Source organism: Paramisgurnus dabryanus, chromosome 23, assembly GCF_030506205.2.
Source record: "Paramisgurnus dabryanus chromosome 23, PD_genome_1.1, whole genome shotgun sequence".
NCBI lineage: Eukaryota > Metazoa > Chordata > Actinopteri > Cypriniformes > Cobitidae > Paramisgurnus > Paramisgurnus dabryanus.
The window spans coordinates 8,881,970-8,900,308 of record NC_133359.1 but is presented as its reverse complement, the minus strand read 5'-3'; the positions used below and the strand labels follow the sequence as shown (position 1 = coordinate 8,900,308).

At 37.9% G+C, this 18,339-nt stretch overlaps 1 protein-coding gene across 2 annotated transcripts; it reads left to right on the top strand.

Annotated features, from left to right (window-relative positions):
- Nucleotides 1-454: 454 nt before the first annotated feature.
- Nucleotides 455-16,152, top strand: usp3 (ubiquitin specific peptidase 3). Of its 2 annotated transcripts, XM_065292072.2 has the most exons (16): nucleotides 455-762; nucleotides 6,689-6,713; nucleotides 6,834-6,894; nucleotides 7,087-7,218; nucleotides 7,340-7,423; nucleotides 7,686-7,767; nucleotides 9,581-9,663; nucleotides 10,431-10,544; nucleotides 10,819-10,932; nucleotides 13,079-13,225; nucleotides 14,185-14,291; nucleotides 14,381-14,461; nucleotides 14,599-14,717; nucleotides 14,811-14,924; nucleotides 15,008-15,075; nucleotides 15,323-16,152. In XM_065292072.2, the coding sequence occupies exons 4-16, from the start codon at nucleotides 7,190-7,192 to the stop codon at nucleotides 15,501-15,503; spliced, it is 1,323 nt and encodes a 440-aa protein (XP_065148144.1). In that variant the 5' UTR covers nucleotides 455-762; nucleotides 6,689-6,713; nucleotides 6,834-6,894; nucleotides 7,087-7,189; the 3' UTR covers nucleotides 15,504-16,152. The 2 variants fall into 2 exon arrangements, with proteins under 2 accessions (XP_065148144.1, XP_065148142.1); XM_065292070.2 differs by lacking the exon at nucleotides 6,689-6,713.
- Nucleotides 16,153-18,339: the final 2,187 nt, after the last annotated feature.

Genomic DNA, 18,339 nt, shown 5'->3' with positions numbered 1-18,339 from the left:
CCCAGCGAGAGTATTTTTTGTGATTTTTTTTATCGTTAATATTGACTAAGTAAGGTGGTCATGTCAAAGGTCATCATCGCATCATTAATTAGATTATGACTTTAGCCTGGATTTCACAGGATCACATATCGTTGATATTATTTTGTACACAACCTTCATAGTAACATTAGCTATTAGCTGAATTAAACATGTAAATTACAAATCATTAATAAATGTAACTAGATACTTAGGAATTGTGTGTGTGATATGTGTTATTATAATATGTGCTTCTCTATTTTTAACATGATGTCTTTTTATATGAAATACGTCAGTATCTTCTTGGGAGAACAATATTTAACATTAGAACAAATCCATAACAACATTTCTTAAACTGTAGGCTCAGAAACCAGGCTAGAAAATGATGATGCCTAAAATGCTTTCTAGGTAGTCAGCTCAGTAGGTTTTGAGACACGGAGTATGTGTATGCATTACTGCTTACTAAACCTCATAACAATAAACAACATCACCGGTCACTTCGTTATGCATTTAAAAAGCTTCCTATTGTAAAACTAAAATAATAACGTTAATTCTGGTGGCTATTTATAATAAATACATTTTTTTTATCTTCAACCAGCGCAAGTCAGTCAGACTGGCGTACAGTAGCTGCTAGTGTTTTAGCTTAGCACAGACTCATGGAGTGTCCACATCTTAACTCCAGTGTCTGTGTCACGGTGGATCCGACCCGGTTCCCAAACGGTTCCCCTTCGTCATGGTGCTGTACTGGTGAGTTATATGAAGACTTAAATAATTATTCACTAATAATTTGTGATAATACAGCCAGATTTTTGTGAGATGGCTCGAGCTAGCTAAACCGGCTAGTGCGTCTTGCTCACAGCGGGTGAAGCTAAATATTTTCTGTTGTAGTTTACGTACTAACTTACTACCATTACACGTGAAGAAAATGAAAGATTACAGTTTAATAATTATAATATACAGTACATGGGCTTATATCAAACACCACATCGATTAACGTTCGTTCAACATCACATACCAGTCAAATTTGAGTGTGAACGCGCCAAACCTTTTGTTTATTTACACGTAAACACTTTTAAGGGAATAATGGGTTGGTTTTAAAATAACAGCTACGTTAAACTGTAAGTTAGAGGTTTACTTCGCTTTTTTTTTTGTTATTGCCCTTATTTGTTTTAGTTAGCTAACGTTAAGTTAGGCATGTTTTTTAATCTGCTTTGTGTTTTTGGTCTTGTGATGTACTGTAATGTTTTTTGTTTACGTCGAGCACTTGATCTAATGTGGAAAAAGTAATTTATTAACGGTAATCTGTATATGGAGTGATATTGTGATTGCAGTCTAGGTCAGACATTGATATTATAATAAACCGGAAATAATGTCTGCAAACGTGCGTCATGGAGGCTTTACAACATTACTGTCAATGCGTACGACCGTACTGAAGTGCACAGGACAGATTTAAACCTGAATTTTTTAAAACTATATCTGCTCAGTTCCCTCCCTTAAGTTTATATTTGGTGAGTTGTTGTTGGTAGGAAAGTATTTAAACAGCTTATAATAATTAGTGCCTTCTTGAGAGAAAGCGGTGGTTTGCAGGAAATGTTCCCAAAGTACATGTAAGGAAACCATTAAGGGTTGCACACGTTACTCGAGGCATTGCAGTCTGATCTTCAGCATTTCTGCAATGATCAGCATCTCTTTAAAACAGACAACTTATGAATATAACAAATAAAATTAAAATAAGGTTTATTGCAGAGACTACAGCATATCTTGAGAATTTTGGCCACTAATATTTTTATGTTATGGCCTTAAGGTAAAATCAGCAAAGATGAGGTTGGGACTTTTTCACTGTTGTATAGTGCATCCCTATATGTAATAATGTTTTTTAGTGGTGATATGTGTTTTGTTGGAAAGACTACAGTCTTGCATGTCGCATTGACATTAGACAGATTACACTAAAGACACACAAACATTCAGGGTGTGACACCCGGTGGCCCCTCAGCACACCCACAGAACATCAGAACAGCCCCATATATCTTGTTTAACACATTTCATACTTACAAAACATGTCTTTTGGGAACAGAAGCTTTAAGTTTAAGAGAAAAAACATTTATCATGGTGTTTCTGTAGCTCAATTAGTAGAGCATTGCTTTAGTAGTGCAAAAGATCATTAGTTTGAACTCGCATAGTGATAAAATAAATTGTGACCCAGTTTATGAAAAGTGAACCCAGCAAAAGTCATTTTTAGTGATTTATTGTTTTCTACATGAAATCATACTACATAATGTAAAGAACATTTGGTGAAAAATAACCTTGATATATTTAATATTGACTGATTAAGGCCAATGGCAGTGATTGAAATTAAACTTTCTCAAAATCAGATTGAAATTTTATCCTGGATTTCACAAGAGTCACAAATGTGTACCTTGTAATTAGGGGTGGGCAATAAATGGCCTGTGATTCTCTTGCGTATCCCATCAGTAAAGCCAGTTTCATGATTAGTAGTAAATGGCCATCACCTGCTTTCAAATGGAGCAGCATTTACTACACAACCTGTGTCCTAATTCAGGGGCTGCAACCTTCTAAGCATGCAACCTTAAAAGTAGAGCACTCTGTCTTTTGAAATGAGACAGTCTAACCTTTGGAGGATCCATAATTTGCGGCACCTGTTGCATGTGCCCGCCTGTCAGCAGGACACAGCGGAGATGTTTCTGACTTATTAAAAAAAAAATGCAATCAGAAAAATATATATATAGATTTTTTTTTTTTTTAGAAAATATGAAACGTTGATGTAGGGATGGGGCGGTTACTGGTTTCACGATTAACCATGATAAAATGTCCTGACGGTTAGTATTATCGTTTAAAATTAGGGGTGTTTTATGGTTAACCGATTAACCGTAAAAAAATTTTAACCGAGTGAAACATTTTGCTCGGTTAAGTGGCATCAGGTGACAGAATTTTCCCACCTGTTAATGCATGCAGACGTGCGCATTTTACTTTCACTTTTGAATTACGCAACTGTTTAAATGCAGCGCTTGCGTAAGCTGCGTTAAATAGCGTATGAATTTGCGTGCAATGCGAGTGCAACAGCTGGTTTAATTAAGTGCTTGAGTCAATGTGGGCAGGTCATTCTCGCAGAACTCGCCAGTTCCAAGTAGTGCAACCGGCTACTCCTCCATAAAGCGCTGCTTAAATGATGGGTTTATTATTTTTCTTGATAAAAAATACAACAAAACGATCTCGCTTATATTAAACATCATATATGTACATTATAACAAAAACGAGTAAGCATGCGGCTTCTGCTATCATCTGGTCATTCAGCTCGCCTCGCAAACTCTGACAGAAATAAATGAAATCTGACACCTGCGGCTTCTCTGTGACGTGATGCGCGTTCAGCTCCGCTTCAGAAATCAGACACATTCAGTTGTAAGTGTTTGCTCTCTCTAACGAAACTAGATGATTTAATTACAAGAAAATATCAAAACGACGGTGAAAGACGGTGTCGGGGTGGGCAAGTGATCTAACCGGTGAGAGGCTGTCGCGACAAACCCAGCCAACACCCAGGCATCATAGAGAGGCGGCCGCGGAGCCTGCGAGTACCTTCGCCCAGCCTACCATCCCCGCGAACGCAAAAGTCAGTGACATACTTAAACTGCTCTGTCCTTACCACTGCATTTTATTTCTATAAATTAACTTCGTTTTAAATGTGGTCCAACCAGTTATTAAAGGTATTTAACACACCTGATTCAAATCATCAGCTCATTAGAAGAGATCTCAATGAACTGAACTGAGGCTGTCAGATAAAAGAGACATACAAAATGTGCAGAGCAGTGGGCCTCCAGGAATAACGTTAAGAACCACTGGATTAAACTATTCAGCATTGTATCAAATTAATCAACCTTAGAAATATATGCAACATAAACAGAATAAAATTAACACAAAACATAACTTTTAATACTAAAACAGTGACAAGAAAAATGTTTTCTGATAAATACACACTTTTATTTAATAAAGGTTTTAATTGTTTATTTTAGAAAATCCAGCCGCTATATGCAGCCATTGTAGGAGCGCAATGAATCTTGGGATATCAACGGCTTTTAAGGATCCATTCGTTCTATCCTTAACAACGCAGAGAAATAAGGACGCATTTTGAAGCTTCATTCTAAGCATCCTTCGAATTGGGACGGCCTTACTAGCCTCAAGTCGCGCTGCTGTAAAGCAATCCGTCTTAAAATCTGTCTTTAGAAGGTCGCAGCCTTCGAATTGGGACACAGCTATAGACAAATGGACAAATCGTCTCTGATAATGTATGCGATTTTGCCTAGCTTCTCGGTGAAAATACTGCTCTGTGTAGTAAATGCCACTACATCTGAAAGCAGGTGATGCCGATTTATTACTAATCACGAAACCGGCTTTATTAATGAGATACACATGAGAATTGCAGGCCATTTATCGCCCACTCCTACTTGTAATGCACTTGCTATGTTTACATGCAGAAAATTGTGTAAGTCCGACTGAATTTAATTCGATTGCAGGTTGCGACATGGCTTTCGGATGTAGAGGCATTTCAACATAATAAAATGAGAAGCATAGCAAGCTTGCACAATGTATCGTTACACCCCTATCAGTGATGCGCGGGTTGATCCAAAATGAGCGGGTGCCTGCGGTCAACCGCGGTTCTGAGTCATCCAAAAATATTTTTAATGATATTCGGGTCGCAGTCGGTCGGGTCGTTTGAAATAAAGATGCCAAATAACTATTTTAAACAATTACTTCTTTTAAAAAATGCGAGCCAGGAAACAGGTCGCTTATTTTTTTTTTTTTTTGCGGTTTGAGTTGCAGGTGGGTTAGTTGAAAATGTCGGTCGGGTGCGGGATTTTTATACTTTGACCCGCGCATCACTGACCCCTATCAAAAGTTTTTTTTTTGCATCCGATTGAGAAAATAAAACAATTCATGTGTTTACATGCGTACTAGGGATGTCAGATTATGCAATTTCCCGTATTCGATGATCATTTAACTTAACGATCAATCATCGAATAATCGTTAACAGTAATAGTGCAATAAGCCTTTACAGCAGTGGCATATAGCCAATGACATAAATGTGTGCGTAAAAATGCCAGCTTCCTCACGCGAATTAAAAGATTTTATTTTGTCTAAATAACATGCTAGTGGGATTGTGAAATGAGTGAATGTAGTTGATGTTTTGATAAAAAACATCAATTGAATCTCGTAATGAAATATAATGACTAATAGACACAGTATAACGCCGCCTCATATGGGCACTCCGCACAGTCGGATGAAAGTCCGTGCGTCCATGACAAAATAAAAGTTTCATTATCATCAAGTGTTAGTTTTCTAGTTGTTCACTTTGCTTTCCGAGTCGTTGATACACCGTTTGTAATTATATCCAAGAAGCACACGAAGAGCACTTTTCCCGTTGTCACCTCAGCTTAGACCTCAGAAGATGCTTATATTATGAAGAAAACCCGCAACAGTGTTTAGCGTGTAGCAATAATGATGATCAATGATATATGTTGCGGGCGTTCAGAGTGTAACAACAGTCAGTTACAGTTTACATTTAACAGTTTCTTGCCAGAATTTAAGATTACATTTTAATCTGTTCTTTAAAAACGGCTTCTAGTCTCCTTTCCTGTGTATAGCAGTGTTGCTATGCTAATCTTGCAGGCTTCCCTGAAGAGGGTCTTTGCTTTCAGTATCCTAACTGTGTTTATATTTTCGGCATCGGACCCTCTCAGATCCACTGCGGATGCCATTTCGTTGCGTTAGCAGCCAGCCTCGTCTCGAATGAGGTTATAAAGCCCAGGTGTGTGTTTGGGATAGAGCATCGTTGTGATCATGGCTAGTTTAACTTCTTCGTGCTTGTTTAATTTTTTTACCGGCTGTGTATGTGCTTTGCGCAGGCGCCGCACACACGTGCTTGCTCTTTCGACAATCGTTAAGTTTTATCGATTTAATTCTTATCGACAATTAATCGAAGATCGTTAACATCCCCAATGCGTACGTTTCTCCTGATGATCGGATCACAGATCGGACTTCACAATCACCACCCCTTTCATTACGATCGAACGATTCAAACGACCTCAATCTGACTAAGCCATCAATAAGATTACAAACAGATTATTTGTTTGCATGTAAACGCACCCAATGTGTGTCGCTTGACTAGCTTAGGAGAAAAGCGTCTGTTAAATCCGTAAATTTAATGTAAGTCGTCTGTGCAATAATTTGTAGATATTCTTTTAATTGTAATTTGAAAGTAGTCTAATTTTAACAAAAGAATCAGGAGTTTTCTTTCTACTAACAGCAGACTTTTGTTTTACCATCACCTCTGACTTTCTTTTGTGTAACCCACATAATATAAAACATCTTACAATATCACAGCAATACATTTTAAATGGAGCTTTCTTAATAAGCGTGCTGGCAGTCAGCAGTTATAAAGAGCTCGGGTCTATTGACTTTTTCCACATTTGCCGGGTCGTGCACAGAACAGCATTCACCAGAATTGACCGTTCCCTAGCAACGGCTAATTCAGATGCTTGATGTGAGCTTAGTGAAGGTGATCAAGGCAATTAGAACAAAGCCCACTTTCCCAGCGGGCGAGCTAGAGATTACATTCAAAACAGATTCACTTGAGGTTAACATGCTGCTTATCTCTTCACAGTGTTTATCAAACAGTGTTTCATGCAGTAAGTGACATATTTTGGCCATGTGGTTCTGGTTATATTCATTTGTAAACCTTTTAGCCGTGCCAAAGTAGACTGCAACCTATTGTGGATGTTAATCGCATGCATTTCGATGTTTTGTAGTTTGCAGATCAAACAAAAGCCCGTGGGTTTGCCTGACGTGTTTGAACGTGCATTGTGGAAGGTGAGTGTTTATATTTTCGGTGTGTGGTCTCATTGCTTTTTTATGATTTATATTGAAAATATTCGAAGTAAACTCTAGCTTGTTTTGATGTTATGAACAATTACATTTAATTTGTTTATCCTAAGCAAAGTATTTTTCCATCTGTCATCAACATAACATTATGATTAAAGGGCTATGTTTGTCATCCGGCAGGTATGTTAATGGCCACGCGAAAAAGCATTTCGAGGACATTCAGACTCCAGGTGGCGGTCAGAGGAAGCCAGAGCGAGAAAAATGTCAGCAGCACTCCGTGTGCATGGACTGTAACAGTTATAGCACATTCTGGTTGGTTGAATTAAAAAAAATTCTCATAAAACTGACACTAGTACACAGAGAGCCGTCTCAAAGAGGCAGACCTAAATAGCAAACATTCTTGTTGACCTTCATGCGTGCTGTTTATCTGCAGTTACAGATGTGATGAATTTGTGGTGAACGACACAAAACTGGGGCACGTGCAGAAGGTCAGAGAGCATCTTCAGAATTTGGAAAAGTAGGTCTAAGTCATGATAAAATATAAAGGCAATAGGAAACCAGCTTGGAGGTTACACATTTCATTTAAAGTGTTAATGCTCACAAGGCCACCAAAATTATTAGCTGCAGTCTCTTATGTTTTTTTGTGGCACACATCGAAAATAATTTTAAAATCATTTGCTTCGGCCATATCAGTGGCCTAATATAAGCTGGTTTGTGCTACATTGGTCACACAAATACATCAATGTGTTTTTAAAATTATTTATTTTTACTTTGTTCAGCTCTGTGTCTAATACCGAGAGACAAAGGAAGCGAAAACTTTCAGACAGTTCCTCTCCTGACAGCAAGGTGAAGAAAGATGGAGTAAGATAAAATTTTTATAAACTCCCAGTTTGCTTAAAGGACAAGTTCGGTATTTTACACTTAAAGCCCTGTTTTCAAATTGTTTATGGTGAAATAGAATGGTTTTGAATGAAATTTCGACATATGCGGCTGCCCCGAGAATTTTTGGGTGTTTGTATTTCACCTCCCACCTTTACAATGGGTTTAATGGTGCACTGAAACAATCCTTCCTAAAATGCATTAAACTTTCGTTTACAAAGACGTGAAACTCACCGAGTGGTCAGGGGTGTTCACTGGTATGCTCACACAAAAAAAACTTGTCCTTTAAACATGGTTCAGAAAAGCCCAATATGACCATCCACATACAATATCTCACCATCACACAGGTACATTTGTAGCAATAGCCAACACAACATTGTATGGGTCAAAATAAAATAAAAATTATGCAAAAATCATTAGGATATTAACATGAACATGAAGATCATGTTCCATGAAGATATTTTGTAAATTTCCTACCATAAATGTATAACAAATGTATTTATCTTTAGTTATATGTGTTGCAAAGGACTGCATTTGGACTTTAAAGGCGATTTTCTTCATATTTAGATTTTTCCCTATCCTAACAAATGATACATCAATGGAAAGCTTATTTTTTATACCCAGCTTTCGGATGACGTATGATGACTGGTTTTGTGGTCCAGGGTCACATGTAATCATAGACCTTCTGCATTATGTTTCTGAACAGTCCTTCCAGAAAAACAGTTTTTTTTTGTGATTGTTGCGGACAAAAATTCTTGATCTTGCGGCACATTTTCTTAAAAAATGCAATGGAATATACGGGATATTTATGCAATGAAATTGCGGGAACTTGCAAAAACTGCGTGAGCTATTCATTGTTGCTCAGTAAGCTATTCATCGTTTTTTCGATTAATCGCTCTTTTTTTTTTATGTGGTCGATTCAAAATCGATTCTCAAAGGCCACCAATCGATTTTTTTTTCATATTTTTTTTCAAAGAATGTGACTGTTCTGACTTTTCAGTATACATTTTTCATCTTGCATCAAAATTGTTTTGTATTTAACATAATTGTATGCATTTGAAAATTAGAGATGGGTTCTGTTTTAATGTACCCAAGTGTACCTAAAATAAAAGAGTTTAATATACAGGTTTGTGGCTCTTAATTTCTTTTTATTAATTAACCATTTGTAATTTTATGTTCACTGTTCTTTTTATAAATATAGTATTTGTATTAAATCTATATTCAATGAGTTAAACCGAGAATTGAGTATAAAAACCGACCCGAGAACCGGAATCGAAAATAATACAGAGAATCGAAATCGAATAGTTCTGAATCAATACCCAGCCCTAATGTTCACGTCATGTAATTACGTCACTTCCTAACATTCCTGTGACATCCCGCATGTGTGAAGTAAATGCAACATTTTTCAACATTCTGCTAAGATATATATGACTTTTTGCTACAAAAATGCTATGATTATGAAATCATGCAAGCCATGCATATTTTGCAAGCAGAAATCTGACGGCGAAAGTGCGGCGTATTAAAAAATGCTTCCCCAGCATAAATATGCGGACTTTGGCTGATTATACATTGAGTCGTGCCATCGCATAATAGCGTTTTTCTGGAGTGACTGTCTGAAAGACTATAAAGCTATACCATCTTACATTTTAGTTTGTAAATCATAGTAAATAGTTGACAGTAAGCTCTTTAATTTGCAAAGTGGATGCATTCACTTTTTAATTCACTAGTCTACATGCATCATTTGTCAAATTGTGTCCTGATGCCATAATTGATCTCTCTAAATAATACCCAACAGGAAGGCACTCCAGCATTGTGTGCCACGGGCCTGCGTAACCTGGGCAACACCTGCTTTATGAACGCCATTCTCCAGTCTCTAAGGTAAGAGCAACCCATCTGACCCAGAGCTAAGGGCAGCCGTCGATGTGTAGCCCAGAGGGGTGTGCGTGTGGCCTGGCTGCTTGTGGTCGGAACGCCGCCCTGTTTTTTCTCGGAGCCTCCGAGATGCGCCGGTAGACGGCGGTGTCTCTGTGGCTAGCGAGCTGGCTGGAGTAGACGTTGGTGAGCAGCCAGCGGATGGATTAGGCCGTCTGCCTGCTCACCGCAGCCAACCTTAAACTGGCCGGGCTGACGCATCAACCACAGCCAGTAGCTCATGCCAGATATCACATCCACCGTACAGCCACTGTTATTATGAACTAGTCAGAGGAAGCATTCATTTCACTGACATTTTGCGCGTTGGGTTCCAGAGGTTGTTGAACAGCAAATTGTTTTGGCAGCTGTTTCGCCAGAAAGTGATCTTGTTAAAGGAAGAGTTCACTAAAAAGGCTCCAAACTAACAAAAAGTACAAACTAACAACTGCTTGTGAAAACGCTGGTGCAGGTTATCTTTATTGTGCTTTTATAGCAGCAATGTAAAGCATCTGTGGCCTAGACTCAATGTTTTATGGCCTGTATTGAAAAATTCAAATCCCTTTCCATTTGCACACTTTTAATTCATGGAAAGAAAAGTATTGGTGGGATTTTTGTAGTATTTTGCCATATTGTTGATTTTTGCATTGGGAAAGATATACTAAAAGGTCAATTTTAGATTAACATTAGCATCCTCATGTGGTTAAAAGCTGGTTTTTGTTTCTCATTCTCTCTAGTAACATCCAAGTGTTCAGCTGTTATTTTAAGGAGCTGCCCTCAGTGGCCTTACGAAGCGGCAAGACGGCAGGGAGGAGAATGTACCACACCCGAAGTCAAGGGGACAGCAGTGTGTAAGGTCCTCTTCACTGGATGGCAAAAAGGGAGGGGGGTGCTTGGGTTCAAATGGTGTCCTTTATATAATAGAAATTTTAGGAATGAAGTCACAGATTCCTGACAACAACTTTGACTTTACAATCACATACTGGTGACTAATGAAACACTTTTATCTTCTCTTTCTAATACCTTTGAAATTCTTATTTGGTTTTTCCTTGTTAGTGTTTGTTGATGAAGTCTGAAATCTAAATCAGGGCTCATTAAAATGCAGTTATTTTTGGTATTTTACAGATCTCTGGTCGAGGAGTTCAGAAAAACACTCTGTTCACTTTGGCAGGGGAGTCAGACTGCTTTCAGCCCAGACGCTCTCTTTTATGTTATCTGGAAAATAATGCCAAGTTTCAGGTATCTCATAATTATACAAGTTTGTTGCATATTTTTTCCTGAAATTTTTTAATTGTGTTCCACAAAGTTTTGTAAATATTGTACGAAATTGTCTATTTTTCTTTGTCTGATGTACCGTAGTGTAGGGCTGTCAAAAGATTAATCGTGATTGATCGCATATAAAAAATAAAAGTTTGCATAATATACAGTTCTGTGCATATATATATATATATATATATATATATATATATATATATATATATATATATATATATATATATATATATATATATATATTTTTTTTTTTTGATTCATAAGCTATCAGTTCCATTCCAATTCTCGGATCGATTTTTATACTTAACACCCGATTCAACTCGATGAATATAGATTTAATACAAATACTTTATTTATATTAAAAAACAGTGAACATAAGTTTACAAGTGGGTAATTAATAAAAAGAAATTAAGAGTCACCAACCTGTATATTAAACTTTTTTTTATTTTAGGTACACTTGGGTACATTAAAACAGAACCCATCTCTAATTTTCAAATGCATACAATTATGTTAAATACAATAAAATTTTGATGCAAGATGAAAAATGTATGCTATAAAAATTCAAAACAGTCGCATTCCATGATCAAACGGGATCAGGTTATTTAAAAAAAAAAAATCGATTAGTGGCCTTTGAGAATCTATTTTTAATCGACCAGGTAAAAAAAAATCGAAAAATCTAAATTTTTTTGCCCAGCCCTACTATAAATAAATACAAGTCTTCTTACATTTATTCATGTGTGTGTATATTTATTTATATATATACATACATACATACATACATACATACATACATACATACATGTGTATATATATATATATATATATATATATATATATATATTATATATTAGGGCTGTCACTTTTGAGAAAAATCAAATTCGAACGGATTTCGAATATCAGGCAATGTATCCGAATATATTCGAATATCTAGGCGCCGCCCCCCCCCCCACGCGCATCAAAAACCCACCGTAATGGAGATTCAATCACAAAATTATTAACAGTGACAGTCATACACAGGGTTGTCTGGATTACTTTTTTACTTAATGTTTGAAACAGCAGGTTATCAACTTATGAATAACAAACTTATATATATAAAAAATGATTCAGAACAGTCAATAACATGACAACTTAAATAGCAGCAGGAGTATAGGCAGACGCAAACGGAATTCGCGCCTGCAGATTTCGGCAGAAAACTCCGCGGAATTCTGCGGATTTAATGCCCGTCATTGACAAGCACACATATCCCGCGCTTGAGCATGTTTGTGACCAGAACTGTCATTGACAACAAGCACACATACATACATAGCCTATCCCGCGCGTTTGTGAGCCGTCATTCACAAGTACATTAACCCTGCGCGTGCTGTTTGCTTGCCCGTTTTCAATGATAGAGAGCACAAACCCTTTGATACTTGAGATGAAATTAAACTTACCGCTTTAAGCAGATCTCACTTGTCGTCAATGTGACGCGCAACAGTGAGCACATGATCATTTCACATCCGTTTACAAGACAAATGCTGTTGTTTAATATAAAGTTTACATTGCGTTGTAAAAATTTTGAACGTATTAACACAAGCTTTTTATTCTGCTATAATATTTAACACTATAAACAATATGTCATTTTATATACAGACTATAATTCTATCTTGACATGCACATGAGGTTCATTTTGGTCCCATTTGATTCCCTCTCTTGCGCACAGTTGCCGTCGTCGGTCTCAGCCTCCTTCCTATTACGAGGTGTTACTGTAAAAAATGCGCTACACATGGCATTTAAAAAACCGGATGGTTTATTTATAGTTCGAATACGGATATTTCACGTCATGTTCGAATGCATATTCGAATATCGAATAAAAAGTGACAGCCCTAATATATATATATATAATATAATATATATATATATATAATATATATAATAATTACACACAATACACACACAAATATATTATGCAAACACAAACTTTTATTTTGTATGCGATTGTTCACGGTTAATCTTTTGATTTCTGTAGCCATGAAGTAAATAGGTTTGTTTATGTGCTCTACAATAAACTAATTGTATTTATTGCTGTCCTGATATATAACTCATGAGCCTAAATTTAATTAAATGTGTATTGCAGGGGATATCAGCAGCAGGATGCTCATGAATTCCTGCGTTACCTTCTGGACCATCTCCACAGAGAGATGCAGGGAAGCAAGAACGGGTCGCACAGTCATGCCGTGCCTTCGGACCGATCCAAACATCCCACTGAGAGCAACTGCTGCATGTATGGCATCGCTCTGAATGCAATTGTTTATCATTTATGCGTTCGCTAGAGCTACACTTAAAACTTCGGGAAATTTAGAAAAATGGTCTGCTCTAAAATATTTGTCTGACAATAATTGTTTTACCTTGATTGCACAGTCCTACTATGAATCTTTTAATAAATACATTTTTTAACTAATCCTGTTGGCATACAGATGGTTAGGGGCAAATTTTTAAATGAAGGTAAAGCTATCTCAGCATGTTACCTCTTTTTATATATCTCCCCTGCTAGCTTAGCAAGTACATGAGCAGCAGTGATGAAGGTAACTGTTTATGCCACGGAGAGGCAACCGTCTTTTCGACACGGAGATGAGTGTTCCCACACTTCCCTGCTGCTACAGGCAGAGCTTCCCTGTTGTTTATGAATTAATAGCTGCTCAGCAAGCAATAACCAAGACGGTGAAACAACATCTATAGACCCAATATAGTCCGGTTATGACTAACCCACTTCTACCCTAAATAGCCTTGAATTTGGTTACATGCCAGTTTTGCCAAAATGACTTGCAAGATATTTTCAATCATGTACGCAAAGTCAAATTTTTTTTCTTTGACATGTTCTGACTTATAAGACTTTCAATGAAAGCCCAAAATTTGCCTTGTTTTAGCCAAAATTGCTTGCTGGGTGCAGACAACAAACGGCAAGTGAGGAAGCCTCCTGTGACCGAACTCGGGGTGACCCAAGTAGATCTGCTGGGGTTTGCAGTGTTGTGTCATGCTCAGTGGATTGTGTTGAACATAATGGTAGAGCAAATCCTGCTTTGAATAGATGGGCTAGACTTGCTCTTACACAATCCAGGTTGTCGGGAACTGTACTTATGTGGGATAATTTAATTATGGTGCATGGTTTTGCATGGCATACAACTTCATCCGGGCTGTAAAACATCATTGGCATCATGGTTTATTTTAAATTTTTTTCTTTAGAAATGGGACCTCTACTATCGTTACGTCTGTGTTTGGTGGTATCCTACAGAATGAGGTGAACTGCTTGATATGTGGGACGGAGTCTAGAAAATTCGACCCATTCCTAGGTGAGTCGTCAACTCGGTCGGTCAGTTTAACCCGCAAAGCTTTGCTGGCATATGTTGCCATAGTTACGCTAAATCCTTTCTTCTTCCAGATCTTTCTTTGGACATTCCAAGCCAATTCAGAATCAAAACCACAAAGGACCAAGAGCCACGGCCAGTATGCACTTTAAAAGGTAAGACCTCTGGTTAAAGAAATAGTTCCCTGAGAAATCATTAAGAATTTGGAGGAATCATTACGTCGCTCTTTTCTAGAAAATTGCGGAATTACGTCTTGATTTTTCTAACATTAACATGTGTGCCGTCTCTATAGATTGCCTGCGTAGTTTCACAGACCTGGAGGAACTTGATGAGACGGAGCTCTACATGTGTCACAAATGCAAAAAGAGACAAAAGTCCACCAAGAAGTTCTGGGTCCAGAAACTACCCAAGGTGACATAAGTGAAGAAATAGTACGATCAAATAGAGAAATGGATACACAAAGGGTTTGAAATGACTATATTATGTGATTTCTGCACTATTCAGGTGTTGTGTTTGCATCTGAAGAGGTTTCACTGGACAGCATTTCTGAGGAATAAGATTGACACCTATGTAGAGTTTCCAATGCGAGGCCTTGACATGAAAAGCTACTTGTTAGAGGTAAGAGTCATATCATCATATGTTGTTTTTTTATTTATACATTTGATAAACTTGTATCCAACCTTTTCATGTTTTATGCCCAGCCTGAAAATAGCTTGCCTGAGAGATGCCTGTACAATCTTGCTGCTGTAGTGGTGCATCATGGATCTGGGTGAGTAAAGTCGCTTCCCTTTTGTGATAACAACACAACACTGTTTATCAACCTACCGACAACAAAAACGAATTAATTTCAATCAGGGAGAACTCTTGTGTAAAATTATTTCAAATATCAGGCAGGAGTTTACTTCCCATATTATCCACTAGGGGGAGATAGTTTATCAGAAGCACTGATGATCACATAACTTTACAGATTATGCAATATTACATGCTGTTTTATTTTCTCATGTCTGCATCCGTAGAATCGGGTCCGGTCATTACACGGCCTACGGTCGGCACGAGGGCCAGTGGTATCACTTCAACGACGGCACGGTCACTACGGTCAGCGAGGAGGCCGTGCTAAAAGCCAAGGCATACATCCTGTTCTACACGGAGCACAACGATCAAGAAAAGTCAGTCTCAGCGAGTCAGTCCAAGCTTTAAGACTTACTGTACTACCTTCAGATCAGTACAACACCCCTACTGATCTCTGATCAGTTAATGGACATTCAAATGCGTACTGTCTTATGTATCCACTCATGATTTCTTCAGTACAAACCGAATTGCTGCTTACGTCTTGTTGACTTTTCTTTATTAGTCCCGGTGTCATCAGTGCAAGGTTTATTAACAGAAATGAGAAATGATTCCAGCTGACTCAAATTGACTGAACAAAACGCTTTACAATTGCAAATCAGATATTTTCTCGCCGTGTGTTTTTCCATCAGTTGAAATAATTACAGCCGTCACATTTCTGCATCGGGCACAGCTGTCTTTTGTATCACCAATGCTGACTATGTATTTCTGTTAAACTCAAAACCATTCTTTTTTTAAACGCTTTGCTTGTTTTTGAGTCCACTGTATTGGTCTGTATTGATGTGGGGGTGTTTCCAAAAACCAAAACTTGAAATATTTGATTTTGCGATTACAATGTGTCGCATAGCAGGAGTTCAACACAGCTATCACCTCACTAATGTGAAAACGATTTGTCTGAAGGGTCCACTAGCTCATTTTTTATGTTTATTTTAAGCTTGAAAATGTTGGAGATGTTCAGTTTCGATCCTTTAAGAAATAAAGGGATGCAGGTTGTGCGGAAGTATCTGTGCATCACTTTGCATGTGCTGAAAATTGTTTGACATGGGTTTTTTTGTGAAATGAAAATGATCTTTAATACTAATTAAATATTACTTTTATTTCAGAACCTCTTTTCTTATTTTCCTGGTTAAAAAAACAAATTAAGTTTATTTAACAACGTTTGGTAGGTGCATGGTCATGTTATGCTGGGTACACCAAAAAATGTGATTTTCAAAATGTGATCGACCACAAAAAAAGGTAAAAAAAATCCTACATTTAACCGTTTTGCTCCTATAGTGTGTGGTGTGCCATGATGTGTCAAAGACAGCACACCACACACACAGATTTTCAACCAGAGTCTCGACTGTGAACACAGGAAATCTAACAAAATCTTGCAAGACTTCATAATAAGCATGGCGGACGATATGCAGGAAGAAATTTCAGTGATAGTGTTTAGAATGATTTTCACAAGGATAAAAGAAAAGGGTTTGGGTTCACTTTGCATCAACTTCACTTTGTGCTGCACCATGACTGCTTCCGTCTTCCATCATCTTGCTTTCTGATGGATATTGTTTCGTTTCACATGATAACCTCGAGCGTTTGCGCATTTGTCCTCGGGGTTTCCCCCACACATCAGGATTTCTGATCGTAAATATGTTTAATATTTACGATTCATGATCGGGGCGGCTCAGACTTTCTTCCAATCAGGTTCGGACAATCTTAACACACCTCACACCAAGGGAAAATCTCATAAGATAATCCATAGAACCATCGAGATAATCCGGACATTGCTAGAATTTTCGGAGGGGTTTCCAAAATCAGCCCGAATATCTTTTGGTGTGTACCCAGCATAATCCAACCACTCGATGTGGAGAGGTCTCTATATATTACTGTCCGTCAACTCTGTCCCGTGACAGTTTTTTTGCAGCATCCCTCCTCCAACCCCATAGCCTCACTCTCAGCTGGTACATTTATCCCAGTTTAATTTTAGGAATACTTTAGATTTTGTTTGTTTGCCATATGTTTGTCCTTAAACACACAAAGCGTTTTTAAAAGCTGTTCTGGGATTTATAAAGGTTTGTTTTGCTTAATAACTCGTATTGTGTACACTGGCCAGTGATCTCCGTGTTATCCTGGTTGGGTGTGTACCCGGGAATAAAAAGAACCTGACACCTGAAATGGTTTTGGTTTAGTTGGGTGTATCTTGTATGTGCAAGCAGATATGTCATTGCTAGATTTGTATGTCATCATAGGGGTTGAACAGTACTGTACTTGATGTTCTCAACTATGGGTGAGGGTTCAGAAACGCATGCAATGTGCATAATTGGCTATTTTCTCTTTTCTGGCCCATGTCTTTTTGAAAATATGCTCATTTTCCAGCTCCCCTAGAGTTAAACATTAGATTTTTAACATTTTGGAATCCATTCAGCTGATCTCCAGGTCTGGCGGTACCACTTTTAGCATAGCTTAGCATAATCCATTGAATCTGATTAGACCATTAGCATCGCGCAAAAAAATAACCAAAGAGTTTCGATATTTTTCCTATTTAAAACATGACTCTTCTGTAGTTACATAGTGTACTAAGACCGACAGAAAATTAAAAGTTGCGATTGGAAAATGAGCATATTTTCAAAAAAAGTGGCGTGTCCCTTTAAAAGAGTGCTACATATACTGTACATTCTTATAGTCTTGTACCAAGTTTTCAGTCTTGTTCTTTTTTCAAAAGACTAATTTCAATGTCACCCACTGTGAAATGTAGATGCTGAAAGCTTTAGTGACGTTAAACCACTAAGAAACAAAGCCGGCGTGCTTCGGTCTCTTTGTGAGCTCTACTTTTCCATTCTCCTCGCTCCTCCTATCAAGTGCCGCCGCCCACACTCGCACGAGTTTGTGGGGGCAGAACAAACACTGGGGCTCCCCACATGTCACGTGCCATGTGGTACCGTTCATCACGGGCAGGAAGAACCTCCTGTGCGGAGGTGGTGAAACATCTGCTGAACGCGGTTTGTTCTCTTTCTTCAGTTTTTTTTTTTTAATCATCAAACTGTCTACTTTAGGGAGGGGAAGCAAGTTGAGTTATATTTCAGCTGCCAATAATTCCGAGTTACGTCGGTTGGCACAGTGTCATGACTCATTGAGAGTGACTCAGATGGTGCAGGCTGGCCAAATCCTTTTATCGCTAATGCCAGAACATCTACCAGGTGGTATA

Coding starts and splice junctions, on each gene's coding strand:
- usp3 (XM_065292070.2), top strand. CDS start 672: ATGGAGTGTCCACATCTTAACTCCAGTGTCTGTGTCACGGTGGATCCG. Junction 6,895..7,086: donor TTGAACGTGCATTGTGGAAG/GTGAGTGTTTAT, acceptor GTCATCCGGCAG/GTATGTTAATGGCCACGCGA. Junction 14,925..15,007: donor TGAAAAGCTACTTGTTAGAG/GTAAGAGTCATA, acceptor TTTTATGCCCAG/CCTGAAAATAGCTTGCCTGA.